This window comes from Danio aesculapii, chromosome 2 (genome assembly GCF_903798145.1).
Source record: "Danio aesculapii chromosome 2, fDanAes4.1, whole genome shotgun sequence".
NCBI lineage: Eukaryota > Metazoa > Chordata > Actinopteri > Cypriniformes > Danionidae > Danio > Danio aesculapii.
The window spans coordinates 40,640,149-40,667,098 of NC_079436.1; the positions used below are offsets into that span (position 1 = coordinate 40,640,149).

Below are 26,950 nucleotides of genomic sequence, written 5' to 3' on the forward strand. Positions count from 1 at the left end.
CACACAGGGTTTTCCATTAAGAGCAAATCAGCTGAAGGAAATGACAGCATCACATTGAGATATTAATAGAGGGCTGTCTTTTTTATAGATCACTCATGATAAGACATTTGCTCCTGTATAACGTAACAACACTCTAGGTTTGGTTAAATATGCAGTAAGTGAAGAGTAGTCTGTCTTTTACTGTTACTGAGAAAACAAATTCTCATTGCAAAAGCGGTAAGTAAAGTAAAAACGTCCCTCATAATACCTTAAGAGTCAGTTAAACAGGAAGGACACATTTCCAGTGGGGTAAAACGTCCTGATACCTTGTTCACATACTGTTTTATAGAATAGTTCACTCAAGAATGACAATTCAGTCATTATTTACTTACTATAATGTCATTTCAAATCCACATGACAAAATAATTAGACCAGGGGTGTCCAAACGTAATCCTGGAGGGCCGGTGTCCTGCTGAGTTGAGCTCCAACCTGCTTCAACACACCTGCCAGGAAGTTTCTAGTATATCTAGTAAGAGCTTAATTAGCTGGTTCAGGTGTGTTTGATTAGGGTTGGAGCTAAACTCTGCAGGACACTGGCCCTCCAGGAGTTTGGACACCCCTGAATTAGATTCGTTTATGCAGAATATTTATGCTGCTCTTTTATTTAAATTGCTGAAAATGACAGCCCAGCTAACGTAGTTTTCCTTCATTTTAGATATACTTCTTGTTCTAAAGCCATAATAAATTAATTTATCATAAAGATATGAATAGTTCAGATGCACAAACCACAAACCAAGTGCCCAGTGAAATTTTCTTCTAAAATAAGCATTTTTGAGACTCTTTTATTTATTTTCACTTATTTCACATTAAAGGCAATGAAAATAACATATTAATTGACATAAAAGGGGAATTACTCAACTTATACTTAGGAGCTTGAGAAAAATGCTAATTTTAGGAGAATAATGCAGTTGGCACTTAGATGTTTTTGCATCTGAACTCTTTTCTGAATACTTTTCATGAAATCAAATATTTTTTGTCCCTTCAGTGAAAAACTATTTACCCAAAACATCAAAACATTCATATTGAAAAATAAAACTATATGAAATAAGTGGTGTAATCCAAGTCTTCTAAAGACAAAACAGCATTTACACTGCTTAAATGTTGTCATAAAAGCTCAAGCAAGCTTGCTTGATGTGTGAGAACCAATAAGTTCTCGCAGTTCATGTTCTGCAAGAACCAATAAGGTTTGTCTTTGAACGTCAAGCAGGTATGGCTAAATTTCTGTTTATGCTTACTAATTAATGCTTAATTGTAAATAAAAGCCAAAAATTACATCTAATGAATTCAGATACATTCAAATTAATTTATATTTTGATCTCTATGAATGTTTGAAGCATCATAGTTTTAGTTGTAGAGTAGGGTTGTCAGAAGTATCGAATTCGGTACTGAAAACCAGTAATTTTTTTGCTAACATTTGAGCACGTTCTTACACACCTCTGATTGGCCAATGTGCTCACAGTCATTTTACAGCCTAGCATGTTGAGCACCTGAACACAATGGCCAATCAGTGCCATTTAAGAACGTGCTCAACAGCGCTCAAATGTTAGCAGGAAATGGATGTTTTTAAAATTTCAGTACCAATTGGTACCGAACTTGATACTTTTGACAACCCTATCATACAGACTTCTTCAGAATGTAAAGAAATCTTTTTGATTTCATGATCTTGTCTTCCTTTGTGTACTGAAGATGAACGAAAGTCTTTGGAATGACATGAGGGTGAGTAAATAATAAAAAAAACTAATTTAGGGTTAAACCAACCCTTTACATTTGAATACACAGCAAACGATAATGAGAATCCATTTCATAACACAATACTACTTTTATGCTGTTTTTCCACTTCAACTTCATTGAATGGAAAGCATTATACGAAATATTTAGTTTTTTTGTGGTCATAAAAGTTGAGTAAATAATGTCAGAATTTTCATTTCGCAATGTGAACTATTCCTTTAACAAACAACCCAAAGTTAACAGAGGTTTGCATAAGGGAGACATTTGACATAATTCTTGTCCCCTTACTGACAATAGCTTCAGTCCCTGAGGACCATGGCAAGAGATTGGTCATGAAACACACACGTCTATAAAGAAAAAAAAACAACAACATTCAAATATGCTTGCATACTTAAAACAGTCATCCTTAATAGAATGCTTAAAATCTCAAACACACAGTCATCTCCCATGCACCCGCATACTGAATAATGAGTAGTCTCTGGGAATTGGGAATGGTGGTGACATTTATAAAGGCTGCGTTTGCTTCTTCCTCCTACTCTTGCGTTTCTTGAGCTCTTTCTTTTCCCCACACAGACACACACACAGACACACAAACACACACAGACAGGCTCTGGGATGCTCCTGTTATTGATTGACACACAGGCATCATTATCGAGTCAATCGCATTTAGAGAGCACAACTTCGCTCAGAAACGCAGAGCCCATCCTTATTAAGTGTAAAATAAGACACAGTTTCCTCTTTGGATCTCCACCAGCTTCCCTTTAGATGTGAGACAAGAGCCACGACTCAGCTACCAAGAAATGGCCAGGATTGTGTGCTGACAACAACCCAGAATTTGCCATTAACATCACGTAAGACATCTCTCAGATTGGACGAACAAACCACCTCTCACATTCGGTAAAGTTATATTAGTACACTTAGCTCACGGGATTTTCTCGTAAAGTATGCTGAAAGCTTAAATAATGGCTATGGTCCACGCGTTGTCTGTCCATCCATCGAAATTTGCAACCGACGTGCAAATGCACACACACACAAATAGGACAATAGAACAGACCTCTTCAAGTCATCACTGATTATGAATAAAAGCTAATAAATTGCATCCAATAAGTGTTAGGCAGCTCTGTTGGTCTCAGTGCTGTGAGTTTTACCTCTTTGCGGGACGACAAAAATCCCGTTTGAAAATAATAAGACCATAACAAACTAAAAAATAAAGAGACAGACCGTTATCGTCACAAAGTCATGGCTGAAATGGCAGCAGACATTGAAGCAAATACCTCTGTACAATTTCATTCGGTCATTCTTTTTTAAAATCTGCAGTGAATATAATTCCGATAATTTTTATGTATGTTTTTTTGTATCTTTCTTTTCCTTCCGTGGAAGTCTTCACCTAAGTTTTAAGTTCAGTGCTTTAAGTAAGTTACATTTCTGACCTGGCGTGCAAAGTCTTCACGCTATCGACCAAGAGTGCGCCATCTGTCCTGCATTTGGAATTCGACTTGGACTATCGATTCCACAGAGCACAGAAGGGGGGAGGGCCGTATTTTAATGGTGGCGCTTTAAAGTTCCATCTCATTCTCGTTCGCCTGCTTGATTTGACTTGGAGATCACAGCCTTTTCCTCCTCGTCAACCTTTAATTTTCCGTCTCCCTCCCCCCAGCACTGCTACCAGCGGTTGATGATGTGATTCATATAGTCCTCCGTGGGCAATCGGGACGCCTCGGACTCTGACGCATCATCCCTGAAAGCAGAATCGGAACTGGGCGTCCGCCGAAAGGGAAAAAGAGGCTGGTTCCTTAGTCGCTGCTCTCTTCGCTCCAGTTGCCGCTTGTACATGTAGCGCTGCTGGAAAAGATCCCTGGCGTAGTCGTACAACTGCATGTCTAGGTCGTTGAGCTCCTCGATCCGCTGTATCGTGTCATTATCGAGGTCCACACCGGCAGCCCGTGTGCTGTTATACTGCATGAAGGGCCGGATGAACTTGAGGTGGAAGGTCCGTTCAAACAAGTACTGCGTTTTCCGCTGGAACTCTGTCAAGCCGAAGAAGGCCATGTCTCGTAGATTCTTCTTGGCCGACTCGAGTAGCACCTGCGCCCGCTTCTTCTCCGGGATGAAGGACATGTTGTAGCAGCCCACCAGGCTGAGGTCGGCCAGCATGCGCACCTGTCGGTTATTCGCCAGGTTGTATGGACAGTCCATGAACTGCTGTAACGTGCACCCTGACCAGTCAGTGCCCTCGTAGCAGGCGGGCAACTCCTCCGGCGTAGGTGTTCTTCCATCGCACATGTGCAGGGAGGTTTTCCATGTGGCCCCACGCTGGACGTGTCTCCACTCGCTCAGGTAGCGGGACACGGGGTCCCGTAAGAGTGTGATGTAGTAGAACTTCCTGCAAATTGACAAAAAAAAAAACAGAGAAATGATTAGGGCACTTTAGTTTTTTTATAAATTTAAATCATACCTGCCAACACTCCCGTTTTTCCTGGGAGTTTCCCATATTTCAGACCCATCTCCCATTTTGTTCTGTCTCTGGGAAAACTCCCAGAATGTAACCACCCCCCCACCGGTTTTGGTACAGTCTATCAAACCCCCAGATCGCCAAAATTGGTGCAATGTCCGATCGCAGCAGCTGCCTGAAACCTGGTGCATAGTACAAACCAGGGACCCCAAGCCCTCTGGTCTCCAGTTCGTACACATACATACATACAGTACATACATACATACATACATATACATACATACATACATACATACATACATACATACATACATATACAATCATATACATACATACATACATACATACATACATACATACATACATACATACATAGATAGATATATCTATATATATATATATAATAAACTAAGAGAAATTATCTTATGCCAGGGGTAAAATGAATAAATATATTTAATAATAAATATATGTATACAGAATTACGCAACAGTGATACAACTTTACTTGGTATTGATTGAATAAATATAGAGTTCCTTTTGTACAAGATATCTCTACTATTCCATAGAAAATACAGATGTGGTGTAAAATTATCCCAACACTCAAAAAAAAACAAATTTTTTTTTTACTTGTTCAAACTATTTAATTAAAATGAGCTGAAGCAACACAATTCTTGAGATTTCATTGTGACAACTTAATTTTTTATGTTCAATCCACATACAATTTTTAATGTGTTAAGTTAACTTAATTGATTTGTGTTGGGAAAACATAAATGAATTGTATGGCACCATGCATTTTTTACAGTGAAGCTAGCAATGCTTGCTTATAAAGCTTGCCAATTTAGAATTGTGTGTAGTTTTGAAAAAAAAGGTGATGCGGTTTTGAACACTTGTGTAAGCAGTTGGAAAAAACTGTTATTTGGATAAATATTACAGAAGAAGAAGCAATTTCTGAAGCATTGGCCACAAGGTGGCACTGTACTTAATACATTTGTGCTTCTGCTTTGACATTTCTGTCTAAATAAATAAATAAATAAGCAAACAAACAAATAAACTCAATTTCATGATTCAAACAATTAATTAAAAAACTTATGTACATTTATCAACAAACTCCACTGCCAAAACTGGAAGTTTCCCCAAGACCTTTTCCCCTTGTTTCCTTGATTTCCCTCCCAAACAACTAGTTGAGTAATCATTCAACCAGCCCACTGACTAGTCAATTATTTAGATTTTTTTTTTAATAGCCGGGACAGAAAATTGCTGACAAGACTGTAGCTTTAACATTTTCTGCACATGTATTTTTTATTGGTTTTATTGACTCATTAAAACGCAAGCAGTGTATAAATTTTTCCCCATAAACTTGAACTCCAGCTACAGTTTTCACATCATAAATGTCTGTACTGCAGTAAAGGACCAACCGCAGCCACACCGCAGTCTTTTACTGGTAGGTAAGAATCATAATTTCTCTCGCCTCAAGCATAAAAATTATTTCGGCGCACATGAACACAAGCGGTCATAAAGGGGAACTGAACTGTAGAGCTCTTGATTCTGATCTGCTTCAGTGAGACTTCATAATGCAGATGAAAAGAGCATAACCCGTCCCACATCACCTCTCTTCCATTCTAAACCTGCACTTCAACACCAAATTAGCAAATTCTTGGACGTGTCCCTCTTGTGCACTTGAGCGTACATGGTGCAGAATGAATCAGACATTAGTTTAGAGAACAGCACAGACTTATTTATTTGAACAGCTCTCTGAGATGCATGAACTTGCTCATCTGTGAAACACAAGTCAACCACAAGCTCGCACATTATGTACAGCGTTGACCCTGAGGGGAAATGAACAGAAAATCCAACAAATATTCTATCTTAATCAGCATAATCGGTTCGTTTTCTTGTAAGAAACCATGTAAACATGCCAAAAAATAACATTTTATTTCTCTCATCTGCAAATCCATATTTCTAATCAGTATCACAAACATTGAAACATCCTTGAGTTTGAAGAGAGAAAATAACTCTCTCCAGTTTATTATTTTATTTTCTCATCTAAACATCCTTAAAGAAAGATATGTTTATCTGAAAAGCAAAACTGCCTTCAGCGCACAAAATTTAACTATGGTTTTACTAACCATGGTTTACCCATGGCATTTGTAGTCAACACATACCTGTCAACATTGGGATGTAAAAATATGGGATACTCCCCTCCAAAACAACAACAACAAAAACGTCAAACCTACCCAGAAGAACTCCCAAAATGAACCCAAACTCCTTAATCTGTTCATTCAGAGCAGCTTAACTGTACATAAGCCTAGCTGAAACCAAAATGTTGGGAGGAAATTAGCTTCAAATAATAGAACAGATCACAAACATTAGAAAGTAAGATAAGCCTTTTAAAATCAATAGCCTATATGGAAATGACATCAAGTCATAAAATCTCGTTCACTTTTATTCCCTGTATTTAAATATTGATTAAAGTTACTTTAGTTATTTACTGAAGAGCAGTGAATCTCTTATTTTGATCCACTCTTTTGTTTGATAACAAAGCTGTCACTTTGAGAATCTACAGATTTATAATGAAAGCATTCGATTGCTTTCGTAACTGTTTGTGCTCAATTCAGACAAAATGACTTGTGTTTAAAATAAAGCATGCCAGGATGGACATGTTTACATGTTATTAAGTGTATTTGTCTGTTTAAAACACACCCAAATCCAAAATTGTCCACTTTTGCTCCTCTTCAAATCGTGTGTACAAAAGCTGATCTGGGAACAGCAACAATCAAACCATAACTTTAATAGAAATTAAGTGAATACTGCCATTTTAATATGAATTTTAACGTGCTTTCAAGCCAAAATAAAGAGAAAGCATAATTATCTTAAACAGCTCTTGTAATTATATCACATTTGAGAACGGCTCATGCAACTTTCACTTTCCAAAGAAAGATTAAAAATACAGGAGAAATACGGGAAAATGCTTAAATGGGATGATAGTGGGGTAGAATAGTAAAATACAGGAGAATCCCGGCAAAATGAGAGGGTTGACAGGTATGAGTAATCCTACACTGTAAAAATAATCCATTATTTTACTTTTTTTCCCCCCTGGCTGCTGGGGTGCCGGAAAAAAAGCTTAAAATAACAGCCGTTAAATAACAGAAATTTATTGTAAAATAAGGGATGCTAAATTACAGAAATGTACTGCAATTTAATTTGTCATTATTGATTATTAATTTTAAAGTGTTTAATTTCAACGTATTAATTTTACGCCACCCCAGCTGCTGTGTATGGCTATACAAGTGCTAATCAATGTGCAAAAAAAGGGATTACTGCAATTTTACTAATAAATCATGATCAATTTTTATAATGTTAGCATCATATACTGTATACTATCAGTCAACATTACCAATTAACACGGTTCTCCAACTGCTGCATAATTACATGAACTAGCAAAACTTTACATAACCAAACATTTATAATGTATTTACATGTTGTTTCTTCAGAATTTACTGAAAATTGAGAAAGATATATTCTTCTTAAATTAAGTGTAATATTCTATGGTAACAAGCTACATGCTAACTCCGAAGTTGTAAACAAAAGCCTATTTTTATCAGCATTATTCTGCAGAGTAAATGCTTTTATAAACACTCTGTCTCAAAATGAGTTTAATACTAACAAGCTACATGCTAACTCCAAAGTTGTAAACAAAAGCCTCTGTAAATCATTTCCTATTTTCAGACAACATTATTCTGTAGAGGAAATACTTTTATAAACTCAGAATGAAGTCTAATATGCTATGGTAACAAGCTAAACGCTAACCCTAAAGTTGTAAACAATAGCCTCTGTAAATACTTTCATTTCCTATTGTTATCAGCGTTATTTAGCAAACCAAATGCTTTTATAAACACTCCGTCTCACTACTCTCTGACACATATGGCTATTTCTCACACACACAGAGTCCAAATTCTGCTAAAAGATTCAGTGTTTATTCTCTGTCACACGCGGTTCAATATCCTACAGTGTGTCAGAGCGGCTCCTGTGGAGAAGCCAGTGTTAAACACACTTCCATCACACTCTGTCTCACTATTTCTTTGTGAACATCACTCTTTTCTTTTGTGTTATCTTTCAGCTTCATAAACAGATCTGTCTCAGGCAGATGATATAACTGAAAATACACACAAAAACTAGGGGAAAAACAATAGACATGAAGAATGTGAAGATGTTTTTGTTAAGGATGCAGGACATATTGGTGATCTTATCAGTTTTGAACAGCAATAATGTTTTTTTAGTCTCCTATTGATCTCATTTTTATAATACTACATATACAGCTAAGGAAAAAATATTTTAGAGACCACTTGAGAGTTTCTCTGGATTTATTAACTATGGGTTTGACTAAAATATTCATATTTGTTTTATTAAAGGTCTGATTACAAAATGTCTAATAAAACAATGCCATCAATTTAGAGCATTATTATGAAATATATAAACAAATAAATAAAATGAATAAATAAATAAATAAAAAAATAAATAAAAAAATAAATAAATAAATAAATAAATAAATAAATAAATAAATAAATAAATAGATGGATGGATGGATGGATGGATGGATGGATGGATGGATGGATGGATGGATGGATGGATGGATGGATGGATGGATGGATGGATGGATGGATGGATGGATGGATGGATGGATGGATGGATGAATGAATGAATGAATGAATGAATGAATTAATTAATTAATTAATGAATAAATAGTTAGTCAGTCAGTCAGTTAGTTAGTTAGTTATAAATGACAATTGTGTACGTGTGTGTGTGTTGTGATTCAAAATCTGGGTTATTCCACCAAATACAAATTTAATTTAGATAAAGCACTGGAAAATTGTTGCATAAAACCTTATTTTTGTTCATTTGGCCAATCAGAATATTTTTCAACATGTTTTATTTTAAATAAAATATTTATTTTTTATTTTCAATAAAATAAAGTGAATTGAAATAGAACTAGAATTTTGAATTTATTAAATGAGATAGCCCCTTGAGATGCACCATCTCATTCTCAAGGGGGTCTCTAAGAAGTACATAAATCAAACAGAGTACAACACATCATGACAAACATACAGCTGAACAAAACAAATAAGCAGCACACTTCACCTTCCCACAGTCTAAAGCGTAAGCAAACAAAAAACATATAATCAAAAGTACAAACAATTTGAGATACAAATAAATAATAAGCATTTAAATTGGAACCAATATTAATAACATTTACAAGTTGTTTCCAAAAAAGAAGGTAAATTAGTCCTAAAAAAAGTGAATTACTTAATGGATCTAAAAGAAGAAGGAAGATTGTTCCAGTCAAAAAGAGCTTTTTATTGAAAAGACCTATGTCCACTTTCTGTTGTAAATCTTAGAACAAGAAAGTAATTCTGTTGCATATGACGAAGAGAATTTGACAAGGTAAATGGAACAAAAAAAAAACTGCTGTAAAACTAAAATAAACACATTTAAAAAGAAACAAATACTAATAATACTGTCTACGGAAATTAGGTTGAAGCAAAGCAAGAGATTCGTTTAATATGCAATGGTGGGTTCTATATGGACATCTTAAACCAAACCTACATAGAGAGTTGAAGACAGTATTTAGGTTTTAAATTAATATCAGATGTATTGTTATAAATAATAGCAGCATAATCAATGATAGGGAAAATTAATTGAAATCAAATGCCATGAGCATCAGCTGCTGAAAGCACTATGAGCCTCACACATGCTCTGGTATTTGTGCATATGTGTGTAACAGACATGCACGTACAATAGCTATCAAAACCAAACCCACTGAGCATGTGGCCATTGGCATGATGCAGTTGAAATATCTCAAACGGAGCCAACAAGCACAGAAAAGGCTTGAAAAGCACACAAACAGTGCAACGCTCTGACTGATGGCTCGTGTCAAATCAAATAAGCTGAGCTGTTCTGATCTACAGCAGCACTCAGCATAATTCTAGCCTCAGAAAGACAGCCAAACTATTTCAATATCAATAGTAATTCAGAATTTTTGGATTGCTTTACATAAAAAATGGTTCATTCAATTTTACTTGTTGGTTTTTTGTAATTATTTGTGACATTTATGAGTTCTGTGTGAAACTGGTTTAAAGTACAACTATACCTGATTCTCTAGTGATAAAAGTGTTGAATATTTATACTGTGATAAAACTGTGATCACACTGTAATAATCGATTTATTTTTTAAAGCTACAAATATTATTGAGAACATTACATATTCTATTCTAAAACATAAAATCACTTACAAAAGCTAACACGTATTCTAATCTCATATATAAATCATATAAATACATAAATAAATCATGAGGCTATTTATTAAGAAATTAAATTGTATATTTATTATTTATTAGGAAATGAAACAAATCCTACTTTAATAATAATATTAATAATGATGATGATAATAATGATCCTGATTATTATTAAGTAGGATATTGTTCATTTATTTTTAATCTACTTTTACAATTTGACACATGTAAACCACTGCAAAAATGTTCTAACCAACAGGCCCATGTCATATACAGTGCAGATACTGAATAAATAACCTACTATAAATTAAAAGCATTAACTTAAGCTATGTTTTTTGTTTTCACAAGCTTTGGAAACATAACATAAATTCCGCTTTTAAATAATAGGTCACCTACAGCTTTCGTCATGAGCCACGGCTGTGTTCATATAGACATCAATGTTTTCAAAGTGCAAGTGTAAACATTAAGATCTCTAAAACTGAACTGTAAAAATACTTTGAAAGCAAATTACACCTAAGAGTGATGACTTTAATGCTTTTTTATTTTTTTAATAATTCCAAGTTTAAATGTTAGAATATTCTAAATGAATAGGGCATTGGGGTAATAACTGGGAATAGAACACAGCCAGGGACTATGTTTCTAACTACAGCACCAGAGGTGTAGTTGCAAGCATACACGTTTGCCACGCAGTTTGCGAATGTTCGTTGGGTTTGAGAAATGCCAAATCAACAAACTATGTTTTTAACAATGCAACTTGCGACCTTAGTTGGCTAACGATGGTTTTCGGAAACGCACCCCAGAACAGCTTGTCGGATTCCGTCTTGAAATGGCCTCCATGTAAATTTCTCTATAGGTGACAAAACTTTTATTTTGCCAAAACTTGACCTTTCTGTCTTGATTAAATAAATCTTTTTTTTTTCAGTGAAACTAATTTATTTCAGAGCATTACACATCATTTGGGAGGGTTTTAACTTTTCATAATTAGAAGTCAGGTTAATAGCAGGTATTTCTACAAAATAGATAAGCGACAAGACTTTTGCCAGGGACTGTATTTTGGGCAGTACAATATGACAAAATAAATTAATGTCATGTTTAAAAAAATAGATTAATTACATTAATTTTATTTTGTCATATTGTGCTGCCCTACAAATTAGGGATGTAAAATAAACTGCAATTTTTCTAATCATTTCTAATTTTTAGGCCTATAAAATCATCATCAACAAATGCAGAGAGAGAGAGAGAGAGAGAGAGAGAGAGAGAGAGAGAGAGAGAGAGAGAGAGAGAGAGAGAGAGAGAGAGAGAGAGAGAGAGAGAGAGAGAGAGAGAGAGAGAGAGAGAGAGAGAGAGAGAGAGAGAGAGAGAGAGGAAAAACTAAAAACTGAATTCAACCTCCAGACTAAACTTCAAAGTTATTCAGCTCTAAACAGAACCACACAGTTGGCAAATTATTTATCACTAAAACAATTAAAAGAAAAACACATTCTTTCTAAATATCGCCTCTGTGAACATGACCTAGAAATAGAAAAAGGCAGACATAAAAAATCCTGGACTCCTAAAGAACAGAGAATATGGAAACAGTGTACCGAACCAAATAGAGGATGAAATGCACTTCCTTCTGTTCTGCCCCAAAAACACCACAACTAGAGAAATGTCTTTCCCCCAATTTGAAACATTGACTAATTCATTTTTTAATTGAAATGACTCAGAAAAACTTTACCATATACTCAGAGAGAATGAATTGACGTATAGACTAGCGGCTAAAGATGTATACACCCTACACACCATAAGAAATGGTTAATGTAAATTGATGTATCTTATTTAAATAATCTTGACTTTTTATTATTAAAATTGTTATATTTATCAAATATATTATCTGTTAGTTTGTTTGTTTGTTTTTTGTCATTTATGTCTTATTTACTGTATTATTAAAAATATATTTATATTATTATTATTTAATGATTTTAATATACAACATACTTGAAGTGCTTTGGCAATACTGTATTGAATGTCATGCCAATAAAGCAACTTGAACTTGAGAGAGAGAGAGAGAGAGAGAAAGAGAAAGAGAAAGAGAGAGAGAGTAGTGTAGTAACAAATTTACTGTATGATGTAACTATAATTATCCGATCACCAGAAATTGAGCAAAATAGCAACATTTAATCATCATTTCAGTCCAGAAATAAACATGGCCTAGTAAACTGCCCTAATCTGGAAGCTGAGCAGTTGCTCTTTTCCTCCTTGTTTCTTTGTTTTGTTTAATATATTCACTCCTGTTGGTTTACACGCTGAACGGCACACTATCCGATGACCTTTTTCCTCTGTTTTCAATCATCTTGTGTCTAAAGCCAAACTCCTCTGGGGCTTCGCTGGGTTCGTGAGCGGCTTACTAACATGCAGTTCCCGCTGCAGCCACTCGGTGGTGATATAAACAAAGAATTCACCGAGATGCACTTGCATAAACTGGAGTTAAAAGAGTCTCAGTATCAGTCATGTTTAAGTACACTCCACTGAAGCAGATTTACTAAAGGCATGGACTGCGATGGGAATGTATGTAAATCAGGGAGTGAAAGAGAAATGAGGGTAATGATGGGTCGGGTCATTGTCATTGTCCTAGTAGTGCAGCAGGGAAAATGACAGAAATTTGCTGGCACAAGCATATCACGGCTGCACACATGCAAACTAAACAAAACTTTTTCCTGTAGCAAAGTCCTTCCTGCATGGCCACGGACAAACAGAACTAGAAGAGGTCACAAAATAAAGTCAGGGTCATACATTCGGTAGTAGGGCTGCTTGTTATTGAGGAGAAGGCGGGGGAAAGTGACATTATCACATTTATTCATTTATTTCTGTAATAAATGTTCATATATTCTAAAATAAATAAAAAAAAGTATTTGTATAAGATGACTTATTATGATATTATTGATGTGTGTGTTCACTCTAATAATAAAAAAGCTGTGTGTGTGACTGGGAGTGTATGGATTTTTCTCATTGATGGGTTGCGGCTGGAAGGGCATCTGCTGCGTAAAACATATGCTGGATAAGTTGGCGGTTCATTCCGCTGTGGCGACCCCGGATTAATAAAGGGAATAAGCCGAAAAGAAAATAAACTAATGAATTAAGAAATAAGAAGTCTTGCATCCTATTACAAACAGCAGGATGGCACATACAATACTAGGAGACCGCACACACCGCTTAAATATTTTGAGTGGATGCCGCTTGGGTGACACCTAAAGACAATAAGATGCTCCACAAATCTTACTTTTGTGCCTGAAGCAATTCCGTTGTGTAGTAAATGTAGTAACTGATGTATTATTATTTATAATTTTTTTATAGAAATTATTATAGTTATTGCATTTTTTATTTTTTTTCCTCCCTTTTTTCTTTTTTTCTCTCTGTTTTTTGTTTGTGTACTTGATGTTAAGTGTTGGTGTTTATTGTGTTAATGTGTTATGCTTGTTATATGTAAAGCACCATTTCAGAATGAATTGCCCCCTGAGAATGAGTTGAATAAATAAATATTTAATTTGATGTGTTATTTTCAGTTTTTTGTGCAGTTATTAATGAAATTTACTAGCATTTGTAATGCTTTTTAAAAGAAAACATCATTTGAAAAAACATATTACAATAAATAATATACTGCTACTGTGTGAAACTGTTGCAAAATATAAAAATCTAGTAATAAAACAAATATTACTTCTAAAAATATATTCTAAAATTAAAATACTTTTATTTTGTGAATTCATTTACTTATTTTCTTCTCATAGCATTGGCTTTATTATACTATATCGGCAGTCCTTCAGTATAACTGAAAAGAAATTGTTGTGAATTTAATGTGATAATCAAAAAATATTCAACAAAATAGAAAACACACCACAACAACATTATTGTACTACAAAAAGAGCAATAGATTAAATGTAATACTAACATATACATCTGAGTTTCTCCATTCCTTATGACAACATTGGATATGTTGATATATTGTGCGCATACAGTTGAAGTCTTTCATGCCTTTGATTTTTTTTTCTTTTTTAAATATTTCTCAAATTATGTTTAAAAGACCAAGGAAATGTTCATGATACGTCTGATAATATTTTTTCTTCCGGAGAAAGTCTTATTTGTTTTATTTCGGCTAGAATAAAAGCACTTTTAAATTTTTTAAAAGCCATTTTAAGGTCAATATTATTAGCCCCTTTAAGCTATATATTTTTTTGGATAGTCTACAGAACAAACCATCATTATACAATAACTTGCCTAATTACCCTAATCTTCCTAGTTAACCTAATAACCTAGTTAAGCCTTTAAATGTCACTTTAAGCTGTATAAAAGTGTCTTGAAAAATATCTAGTAAAATATTATTTACTGTCTTCATAGCAAAGATAAGTCAATTCAATTCAATTCAATTCAACAGTCGCTACGGTACTATTTTTGTTAGTGTGTATTTTTATTGTGCAAATGGGAGGAGGAGGACTCTATCCATTAATATCAGCACCAGTGCCCTTCTGTATCGTAAATCTGACTGCGAGGGAATCTGGGGAAATCTGAGTCTCTCTGCAAAGCGTCATTTGAAATTTATGAGCAATTTCCTCAGTCACAAAAACAAACACCTGGAGGGAAGCAGTGCGGCAGAGTCACAACTCACAACAAAACACCCTCACTCTCCATCACTCAACCTCATACTGCTTCACTTCATCATAACAGTCTGCAAATCATGATAAAGACAATTGTCTAAACAGGTAAAGTCCAACTCAAGACTTGATCCCAGCTCCAACCTCAATGTTCAGAGTGGTTGCTAGGTTATAAGTCATTTCTCAAACTGATGTTTCTGGCTGAAGAGGCTGCATACTAACAAGAAGACTTTACTAGTTTACGTGGGCAGCTCCAAATAGCTAGCCTCCAGAACAATCACCCACATAATTGCAACTCTTATCTGGGTCTCGGCACCAATTTAACCCCTATGGTTCTACTCTCCTTGTTTCAAGGGTGATTAAAAACAAATTTTCAGCATAGGAGGCACACACCCCAAGGACAATTATTAGTCAATTAATAGTCACTTTGTCAGTAAATTGTATGCCATTTACATCTCATTTATTAAACTTACAGTTAAAGTCAGAATTATTAGCCCCCTTTTGAAATGTTGTTTCTTTTTTAAATAATACCCAAATGATGTTTAACCGAGCAGGGAAATGTTCACAGTATATCTGATAATATTTTTTCTTCTGGAGAAAGTCTTATTTGTTTTATTTCGGCTAGAATAAAAGCAGTTTTTAATTTTTTAAAAACCATTTTAAGAAAAGAAAAACAGTCAAATATTTTTTATAGATCTATCATAATGCATGCAGTAGAGGGTTAAGATATTAAGAACTATTTCTCACTATTTAAAAGATAGACCCCCATACATCTTGTTTTGATGTCCTTTGACTTCCGGTCCACAAACATTCCATCAAATTCCTCCATCTTTCAATAACACAGCCAATGATTATCCTTATTCTACTGCTGTCTCAAAATATTTTGGCTTGTACTTTTGTTAGCAAATCTGAGTTTTTACCCCTATGTAGTTCGTCATAAAACCTACAATAAACCCATGAATGCAATACTTAGGCCCAATCCCAATTCTACCCCTTAGCTCTTCCCCTTACCCCACATTTTGCGCGTTCCCGTGAAGGGGTGGGGGTGCCCCAATTCTCTTTAGCTTGAAGGCGTAGGGCTAAGCGGAAGGGGTAGATAGCCATTCGAAATGAGATTTTTCAGGACCACACTTGAAACCAAGGGGTAATAAAATTTCCGAGAATACACCAGTATAGCTGCACCCGAAAGTAAGAAGATCCACAAATTAGTATTTTTGTCATTATTACAAATTTTTACAACTAACAAGCACATGTTTTAATATATTCCTAACCACGTTTGTGTTTTACTGTCATGCTTAAAAAAAAAACGCTAAAATAATCCAGAATGATAACTCCTGTATAGCAGTCCCACAACATTCTGTCACTCGATGACACTCAAAAACCCTGTCAGAAAAGTCTAGTGGCTGGGAATGAGCTTTTTACAGTGTCTGCTATAATGTTAATGTTGTTTTTGGTGTGTTTACATAGATAAATATGTGTAAATGCGCAGTATAGTTACGATCTTATTGCCACATTTGATCATTATGATAGTATAATATATGCCTTCAGTGATTTCCTGAAGATAAATACCAATAATAAATACCAAATAAATAACAAAATACAAAAATAGAATTGGGATTGGGTCTTCCAGTAGAGTAGTCAATAAAGAAGAAATGTCTTAAGAGAATTATTTTTGACATTACACAAATCTTACATTACCCTTACATCACCCAAAACAGCACTAGGCACACATAGGCTAGTGTACACACAAAAATGAAGCATACTTTGAATGCTTCAAGTCAAAAAGCCCAATTCAAGCTACATAAATATAGCTCTGATTCCTCTTTCAGTGTAAATCTATGGGATTATTACACCCGTTTTAATTTACCCGAGGCAAAAAAATCATAATCAGATCACTAAGAAAAATAATAGGTATAATTATGTCTGAAGCAGAAAATGCACTTTGGGTTAGGAGATTGTTTAAATCTCTAACCACAGGTATGAGCAATTATAAAACTGATGATTGCCTTAGCAAACACCGCTAATTAAAATCTATTAATACATGCTGTCCTCATCTTCAGGGAATCTACTTTAGTAAAAAAGTGTTTGGGTAGCACTTTGCTAACAGCATAATTTCGTGGTTCAACCTGCATCTGCTAAAAAAAATTTGAGGCCCATCAATTCTCAGCGACCTGTCAAAAGTAATTGCCGCAATCACGATTTATTGCTGATCGAGTTCAAAACCTGCTTAGAACATGGATGTAAATGTAAATCTATTGACCTCTTAATGCTATGCTATATCCGGCATGTCAACTAGAACGTCAATCCTCGTAAAAGTGAAAATTGCATCCTCAGCTCCACCAAACCCCATGATGATAACGGGCCATAAGACGAACCATATGAGGACACGCTTCCACCAGCGAAACACGATCAATCCCCGAGCAGATCTGCATGTAAAATCACTGCTGGGGGATTATCAAGTCATGTCTGTGATTCGATTAAGGAGGAGTTGTTTAATGATGTGTAGTTCTGAACTGCCAGTCTGTTAGGAAATGGCTCTGGGCCATTCAGTCCTTCGGTGCGTCATGCTCAGTTAGTCGCATGAGAAAAACATGAACTGGTGGGTCAGCGGCTTCATTAAAAATACAGCAAAAACAGCAACAATGTGAAATATTACTGTTGAAAATAACTCTTCTTTCTATGTTTTGATATATTTTAAAATTTAGTTCGTTCTTGTGATGGCAAAGCTGAATTTTAAGCAGGTGTTACTGTGGTGATGTAGTGCCCATGAAATGTATTATGATCTGTTGAAAAAAAAGAGAGTAATAATTCTTTGGAAAATGTTAGTGGTTTTTGTTGATGAATAGAAATTCAATTTTTTTTTTAAATAACTAAAATAAAGAGGAACACTTTATAATACGGTCCTATTTTTATTTAGATTTGTTAACATGAACCAGGGTCATTTAGTATCACTAAGATAGATTTATATAAGTTACAGTTTTAGCAATTTTGATGACTTTGATGATTTTATACAACAACAACTACTACTACTACTACTACTACTACTAATAATAATAATTATTATTATTATTATATAAAACAAAATTGGAGTGTTCTTTTTAAAAAATATTTAAGATTTGCAATGACAGAACAGTGGTATAGGTGTCTCATGTCACAATAATATAGCCGTCTATTATACAATCATCCATTTCTGTAATGTGAAGGGGACGCTGACAACAGAGTGCGGATCCAAACGCAGGTTTTATTCAACAGATTTGTCAGGCAAGCAATAGTCAACACGGGAACAAACAGATGTATATGGGCAATCCAGAGTCGTGGTCAAAACACATTCGAATAGTGAGTACAGGAAGGCAGCAGGCAACAAAAACAAACAAAGGCAAGGCAAGGGTCAAAACACGGTAAAGGAAAACGCGTCGTAATGTTCACAAAGATAGTATAACAAGACTCAGCCATGATGCGTGTGTGTGTGTGTGTGTGTGTGTGTGTGCTGTTTAAATAGTCCTGTAATCAGTCCATGACAATCCTTCAGCTGTGTGAGTGTGCAAATAGCGGAATCTGGAACAGGTGCGTATGAGCGGTGCATGACTGGATCTTTAGTCCATATAATGGCGGATTTGTAGTTCTATGGCGATATGCATGTTTACCAGCGATCTGCCAGGATTAGATCGCTGGTGATAACTGGCTGTTGATTCAAGTCTTTTGTGAAGGGTAAAATTAACAAAAATAAAAATATACATTCTCAAAAAAACTCCCATAGAGGATATGCCAGACATCATCAGATTTCCGATGCAAGTCATAAGTCAGTTTTTCTAAGGGTAAGAAAATGACAATCTGATTCATCCATATATTGACCAAAGAAATATTAGGAGATGACCACAACAAATGAATACACTCTCTTGCTAAATAAGTACAAAGGATAACACAGATTCTAGTCCATGACTAAGGTGTACACCAGTTTGACCATTCAAAAGATAAATAACTGAAGATAGGGCAAAAGGTTTACCAATAATCAACTGAACTAACTTGTGGATTTCTTTCCAGTATGTCTTAATTCCAATTCTACCCCCTAGCCCTTCCCCTACGCCTCGTTTTGCGCATTTACAGGAAGGGGTAGGGGTGTCCCAATTCTCTTTAGCTTGAAGGCGTAGGGCTAAGGGGAAAGGTTAGATAGCTCTTGAAATGGAGATTTTTCAGGACCACACTCGAAACCAAGTAAAGAGATGCACAAATTAGTACTTTTTGTCATTATTATGAATTTTTACAACAAAAAAGCATGTGTTTTAATACATTAATAACCGTGTTCATGTTTTATCATCATGCTGTAAAAAAAATGCAAAAATAAAACCTGCAAAATTTTACTATCTACAATTTGTAATAATGACTCCTGTATAGCAGGCTCACAATATTCTGTCACTTGATGACACTCGAATACCCTGTCAAAATAGTCTAGTGGCTGGGAATGAGCTTTTTACAGTGTCTGCTATAATGTTAATGTTGTTTTTGTGTGTTTACATAGATGAATATGGCCACTGTGTAAATGCGCAGTACAGTTACGATCTTATTGCTCCATTATATCGTTATGATAACATGATATCGTTACCTTCAGGGATTTCCTAAAGATAAATACCAAAAAATAATGCAACTGGAAAAACTACAGCAATCACGATCGTCAATCTCATATGAAGCAAGAGCTTGCGGTGACATATGCAGGTGTTGTAGTGGTGTCCAGTTTCTTAGGGGTATATTTTGAAGCCCTTCCCCTTCACACTCTGTTTCAAGGGCCAATGGGGAAGGGGTACAAAAATAGAATTGGGACTGGGTCTTAATCATGTCACAATCCCTGAATACATGCATCACAGTGCCAAGATTGGATATGCACTTAAAACAACATTGAGAAACACTAGGAAATATCTTATCAAGATGAGCTGGTGTTGAAAAAAAAATTGCTTGTGGTTTGATAATGTGGAACTTTTGAAAAATATGCCAGAGCAGATCAAAAGCCATTGTTCCTCACTAAAATTAGTTCCACAATCTTTCTAAATATTTGAAGTGTTCTGTTGCATATAACTGAAATAAAATTACTTAATTTAAAGACTTTAAAATCACTTTATTAATATTAATCAATAACTCTGGGTGAGAAAAACGATTGTGTAATAAACATGTAATAAATATTCTAACAAATAAAGATGAATAAATACTGTAACAAGAACATACATGCATGCACGCAAACACACACAAGTACACACACACACACACACACACACACACACACACACACACACACGCACACACGCACACACACACACACACCCTCCAAAGTGAGTGACGTCTTTAATCAGACCTCCACAGATCCTCTCCAGCATCAAAACCCCGAAGGAAGGAAAAAATGTGAGGGATTTTGGGAATGTTATTAAAACAAGAGCAGCTTCATCCATACATCTTTTGGTTGTTGTGGGCTGCTCTCGTTCTCTCTCTGTAGGTTTAACTCGTCGCTCACCTCAGGCTTGTCTGGATATGCAATAACAGCATGTCTGAAAACGTTTCTGTACAGCAGGGCAGAAAGCTCTCTCTCTCTCTCTCTCTCTCTTTCTCTGCCAGTCCCAACTCAAGCCCTGAGCTAATTAGGATGTGCTGATTGATTAGGCTGCAATAATTAGCTTTTGTGATGTAAATGAAGCTCCCATTGGTCTGAAATTGATTAGCCACTGTCTGTCCCTGGGGATGTGGCGGTGAGTCCATCTCTCTCTCTTTCTTTTCAGCTCAGGCTCTCAATGTTTGTAATCAAATACGATAATGGACTTCGCTGAAGTGCTGTAAAAAAAGAAAACTATCAATGTCTAAACAACTAGATAATTCTTTCCACTCTGGAATGATCCCATTCTACAGCCTGGGAGATCTACTGGAGAGGAAGCAACTGCTTTATGCCCTGATAGTTTGATTATTTTACAGTAACTAGTCTCTATTTTTAAAGGTGATGTATGTAAGCTTTTGACTTATCTAAAGCATAAAAATACTATGATATATTTGAAAAACATGTCAAGTAAACATGTTTATCTGAAAAAAACAATGCTAAAGTCAGATATGTTTTGGTTCTTTTAACCTGCCAAATGCCAGTTTAGCCAATTATATTTCAGCACCCTGGGTTGCCTTTATCGGAGACAGCGTATTCATTCATTCATTCATTCATTCATTCATTCATTCATTCATTCATTCAGTCAGGAAGGCTCTCGAAGTATGCATAACCAAAATGTGACCTCCGGTGGACATTAACAGTCTCCGAAATGAGACGCAGACTAAGAGTTCCACATGAAGTAGTTATTAATTAGTAAATAATATAAATATCACTTTTTTTTAACGTTTTTAACATTTTTTGAGCAGGTTACATTGTAAACTCGTGACCTAACAACTGCTACACGATGAGTTTTGCAGTGATAAGCAATTTGGCTTTTTGCACTAGACGAAACATGACAGAATCATTTAAATACAGCCATTCAGAAGCATAGAATAGTGCACTTACTGCACTTCAACGAAATGGTAAGGTTTATAATCTAAATAATACATATTAAACCTCTTTAACATTATTAAATGTACATGCTGAATCACTGATATACTGATATGCTGAATCACTGAGTCATAGTTCTGAAGTTCTATTTCAAACGGTTTATTTTAATTTCAAGATCTGCGGTGAACTATCTGCTGCTACTTTCCGTAGTATGGTAATAAATGTCATGTAAAATGCATTTCAAACATTGTTAGCATTTAACACTGAATAAATCACATGCAAGGTGATCATCATCGTTTTCTGTTGTTCATATTCTAGAAGCCGTTTCTAGAATATAAATATCAGGTGTTGGTAAGAACAAAAACTACTTTTAATATGGAGAATATTCCTTCTATTGTGTGCCGTTGATTTTATTTAAAAAATGGTGTAAATCAGCCTTCAGGCTCAACAGTCAGGTAAACACGTTAATTACAAAAAAGCCTAAAAGTTACAAAAACTACAAGTGTATTTTTTAAAGTGGTACTTCTAATTCTCCATATACATTTCTAATAATTGCCGGATTGATAATAGAAAATAGCAGAATTAATAATTATTAAAGAATTAGAAATTTTTTTATTGGGAACTACTTTCTCAAGGACATGATGAACAGTGAAAGGCACTGAGAGACAAACAATCTGTTGTTTTTTCAGTCTGAAGAGGAAAGGTTTCTCTCAACTCTCCCGAGGAAGAAAACAGGCACTGCTTCCACTCAACCAACCTCTGACCTCTGAGATCTTGCGCTCCACATCGTCACAAATGTAGCTACTGTACATCTTTTAGAGATGTACATATAAATCGGCTTTTACTGAAAAAACACACAATTCTGCCAGTGGTTTACATTACCGTTACTACAGCAAACCATGGCTATAGTTGGTGATTTGCTGAATGAAATATCAGATTGTTGTTGCACAATGTTTAAGCTGTTTCCTCATCAGAGTCTAAAATAATGCTGTTTGTTCAAACTACTTATTTAAAATGAGCTGAAGCAACACGATTCTTGAGTTTTTTTTAGGATAACTTAACTCAATCCACTTAAATTTTAAAAAACTAATAAGTTAACTTAATTCCTTCATGTTCTCCTAACACAAATTAAACTCAATATTTTTCATTTGCTTATATTTGGTTTGAAGTTTGATCTTTTAGGTGTGTAATATTTGCTGATGATTAAATGATGATTGAATGTTTGAGTTGATTTATGTTTTTAATGTCTGTGTCTGTTCAGTGTATGCAAATGTGGGTCTAGAGTCCAAGACAAATTTCCCTATTGCGGACAATAAAGTGTAAACAAACAAACATCTAGCTCCCTGTTTTTTTTTTTAAATCTTATAAATGGTCACAGTTCAAACAAGTAGCATTGTCCCGTTCCACTTTTAATGCGTTCAGCTGTGTATCACATACACAACAAAATGTCATTGCTTAACAGTTTGGCAAAACGCTAGTGGCACCAGCGTGACATCAAAATGCACTCGCACTGGCAGGAAAAAAGCTTGCAAAACGTGACCGTTTACACGCAGTCTGGAGCCCTGCTAACTAGCTGTGACAAGCAGTAAGTTACAAAACAATTAGTTGCTAATTCAGCTTCTATTTCTGTCACTGTGCAGTATGCAGTCTCTTTGGTCCAATGTTTAGCTTTTAAAAACTGTAAATTCAGTGCTTGCTGCTGGAAACTTAAGTCACATCACTGGTGGTTAGGACTAGGAGTCAGGCCATCCCAGAATGCCCTGTCACTTGCGAATTTAATTACAAATATATTTGTTTCCATTATCTTGTTATCGGGCCATTGCTGTTGGCAACAAGTCTCCATGAGCTTTCATTTGCTGTGTCCCATATCAGATACAGCCTCTTTTGAAGGCCCATTTGCAGGCTGAATTTTGTCACAGTGGCAATGGAGGCTTTGCCAATCCGAAGCCTTTTTTAAATGCAGCCTTGAAATTAATACCTTTGTTTCTCAGTCAATAAAGAGGATACAATAGATGAACTATTATTAGTGGCTCAGTGTATCTCAATATTAATTGAGCATGAATAATAATGAGATGTTTTTAACGTTGCATTTCTGAAGACTCAGAATACCGGTCTCAAATAATGCTTGGGTGTTATAAGTGAATCCCAGTTATTTTATTAACATAAACTAAGAATGAGCAATAATTGCACAGTATTTAGTAATCATGGTTTACAATTTAGCTTATTTTAAAAAATATATATTTCACTGAGTTAACATGATACAAAATCGAAATTTTATCAAATAAGATAAATAAATACTGTATTAAATCTATTGTTGATTAATTATTCAGCTTAGTAAATGAATGAACTAATATTAACTATAGAACTTATTGTAAATGCACAATTGTATAATTGCAAACCAGAACTACAGACCCTTTAAAACTTTTAAATAGTTGTTATTTGTATGTATTTATTTATAATAGTCATCATAAAGTTTGAGCAAAATAATTGTAATTATCACTTTAATCTTATAACATTCATTCATTCATTTTATTCATCATGGATCGTCACAGCGGAATGAACCGCCAACTCATCCAGCATATGTTTTTCAAATCGTATGCCCTTCCAGCTGCAACCCAGTACTGGGAAACACCCATACACACTCATTCACATACACTCCAGCCAATTTAGTTTATTCAATTCACCTATAGCGCATGTCTTTGGACTGTGGGGGAAACCGGAGCACCTGGAGGAAACCTACGTAAACACGTGGAGAACATGTAAACTCCACAGAAAATTGCCAACTGACCCAGCCGGGACTCGAACCAGTGATCTTCTTGCTGTGAGGTGACAGTGCTAACCACTGAGCCACCGTGTCGCCCCTATTACATACAGTATATCAAAATATCAAATAAAAAAAATAGTCAATTTTTTTTTAAACATACAACTGTTATGTTTAGCTAGATGGCTACAGAACTCAAAATTAGTCCTGACTTTTTTCATTCATTTATGTTTTCCTCCAATACTATATAAAACAATTGGAAAATATAAAAATACTTACTTTAATACTTTTCATCTCGCAATTCTGTCTTTCCTTCTTTAATTTCAGGTGTTGGTTGGGACAAAACTTATATTTTGCTGTTGCTTTTAGTTAGAAAATGGTTCAAATCAGCAGTAAATCAGCTTTTAGGCTCATAAATAGGGCACTCTCAGGGCCGGAGCTAGCTGAACTGGCGCTCTAGGCAAACGATGGTCATGCCGCTCTCAACCTGAAAGTGAAAACGAAAGTGACCGGTTCTCAAAGTGATAGTTGGCGGTGTCAAAAGGACAAAAGTGAGGATCTGGGGGGGGGTCACAGATGAAAGTGAGGACAGGGGGGAGGGGGGTGGGGCAGTTGTGTTGCGGTTGTGTTGTCGCCCTCACTATTCCGCCCTAGACGGCCGCCTAAGTCGCCTCTATGGACGTAGGGCACACTCACGTCATTCTGGTAACCTGCGCTTGCGTGGACTTGTCAGAGGAGGAGCCAAGTGAAAATGTGTTTTGATTCAGGAGTGCAATATCTAGTTCAAACACTGGGTGTCAAACTTAATTAAATCTAATAAGATAGCAAATAGCAATACTGAAAAAATTAAGTCAGAAATGTTTTATATAAACATTCTTATTTCAAATTTGTGACTAAACTGTGTATTCAGATTTGTTTTAATGAGATTTGTTGTTGTTATTGTGACACAATGTAGACAAATACAGTAAGAACAGCAAAAAAACAACAACAATAAATTAAATTCAATAAAAATTTTGATAAAATTATTGATAGTAGATGACAAAAGATGAGAAATCAGAATTGTGAGAAAAAAACGTCATGAATTGTGAGATGTAATGTCTCGATGACATTTTTTCATTTATTTACTCATTCATTCATTCATTCATTCATTCATTCATTCATTCATTCATTCATTCATTCATTCATTCATGTGTCAGAAATAACCTTCTATATAAAAGTGCAATACTTCTTTAACCCCCCCACCCACCCCCCCCCAAAAAAAAAGTAGAAGAAAAAAACAGAGGAGAAATAAAATCCCAGCGTGTCCTGAGGTTGACTGTGCATTCCCTCATCATTGGCAGGTGTAGCACTGCTAAACTTGACTGCGGACCCTGCATATATACAGCATCTCATGAGCCGTTTCCTGAGCACCTGGTCTTGTTAAGTGTTGGCTGCTGGACGAGTATTTCAGTCAGCGCTGCATTTGTTTGAACAGGTTGCTTGTATTAATATTTCTCCCCCAGTGACTGATGATGCAGGTGCTCTACAGTATATATGCGCCCAATACAGTAAAGTCAATCACGACCCACAGCTGTGCAGCAAACTCCTGAACCTCTGGCTCAGAGGAATGACAATCACACAATGACAAGTTAAGACAAATGAACTGTGCAAAATACATACACACACCCACGAAATGCACACAAACACAGAATTCTGGGAAAAAAATGCTGTATCATGGGCTCAATACAGATTCGTACTGAGCGATGTTGCCTCACACCTGTGGAATGTTTTCAATGGAAGGAAGAGTGAGTTCGGTAAATGTAAACGTCCAGCTGACTGCCAAACTCTCGCAGAGTTATTAAGAAGTCTTTCTGAAATGCTGTCGCCACAGGGATCAGGATTCACGGTCTTCAAACAAACACTACAGAGAGTTTGAAGTCATGATGGGAAAAAAGGGGAAAATAAAGCATTGTTCAATTGTCTTACATACAAGCAAACACAGCGGGATTCTCATTACGGTTTGAATAGCGATGTCAAAACTGTCGGAATCCTGGCTTGGAGAACTTTGTTTTTCATCACAATGATCTTTGTAGTGTTTAAAAAAAAAAAAGTGGTTCATCTAGTGCCAATATAATGCAAAAAACAAAACAAACTAGTTTATTCATTATAATGAGGAAAAGGTTTGATGTCGGAATTGACAATTAAGACAATTAATTATAACAACAATTAAAATAAAAATAAAAAATCCGTTTTTGGGAGAATTGTGTAATCGTATCAGTTTCCACAAACATACCAAGCAGAATATTATTATTAATAATAACAATACGTTTTGAACTTTAGAAATATTACTTGATCCTGATCTTGACTCATTATTACTATAGTTATGTCATTATTAATATAACTGTTTCTATGGTTAGGCCTGTCACAATATTCAATATATCAACTTATCGCACGACACATGGACATGACCTCAATAATTTTTGGTGATGCAATATATATCGTCCATACAGTGTCAGTATGGTTAAAAAACACTATAGTATTACTTTAAATTACTATAGTCAGAGTTGGGTGTGACGTGT

At 35.4% G+C, this 26,950-nt stretch overlaps 1 protein-coding gene across 1 annotated transcript in view; it reads right to left on the minus strand.

The window, feature by feature from the left end:
* Window positions 1-1,479: 1,479 nt before the first annotated feature.
* The window catches only part of hs6st1a (heparan sulfate 6-O-sulfotransferase 1a), a 234,078-nt gene continuing 208,607 nt past the window's right edge, over window positions 1,480-26,950 (minus strand). Inside the window, exon 2 of the mRNA XM_056479376.1 lies at window positions 1,480-4,150. Within this exon, the coding sequence (XP_056335351.1) occupies window positions 3,430-4,150 (721 nt within the window). The 3' untranslated portion in view covers window positions 1,480-3,429. The remainder of the gene's footprint in view (window positions 4,151-26,950) is intronic.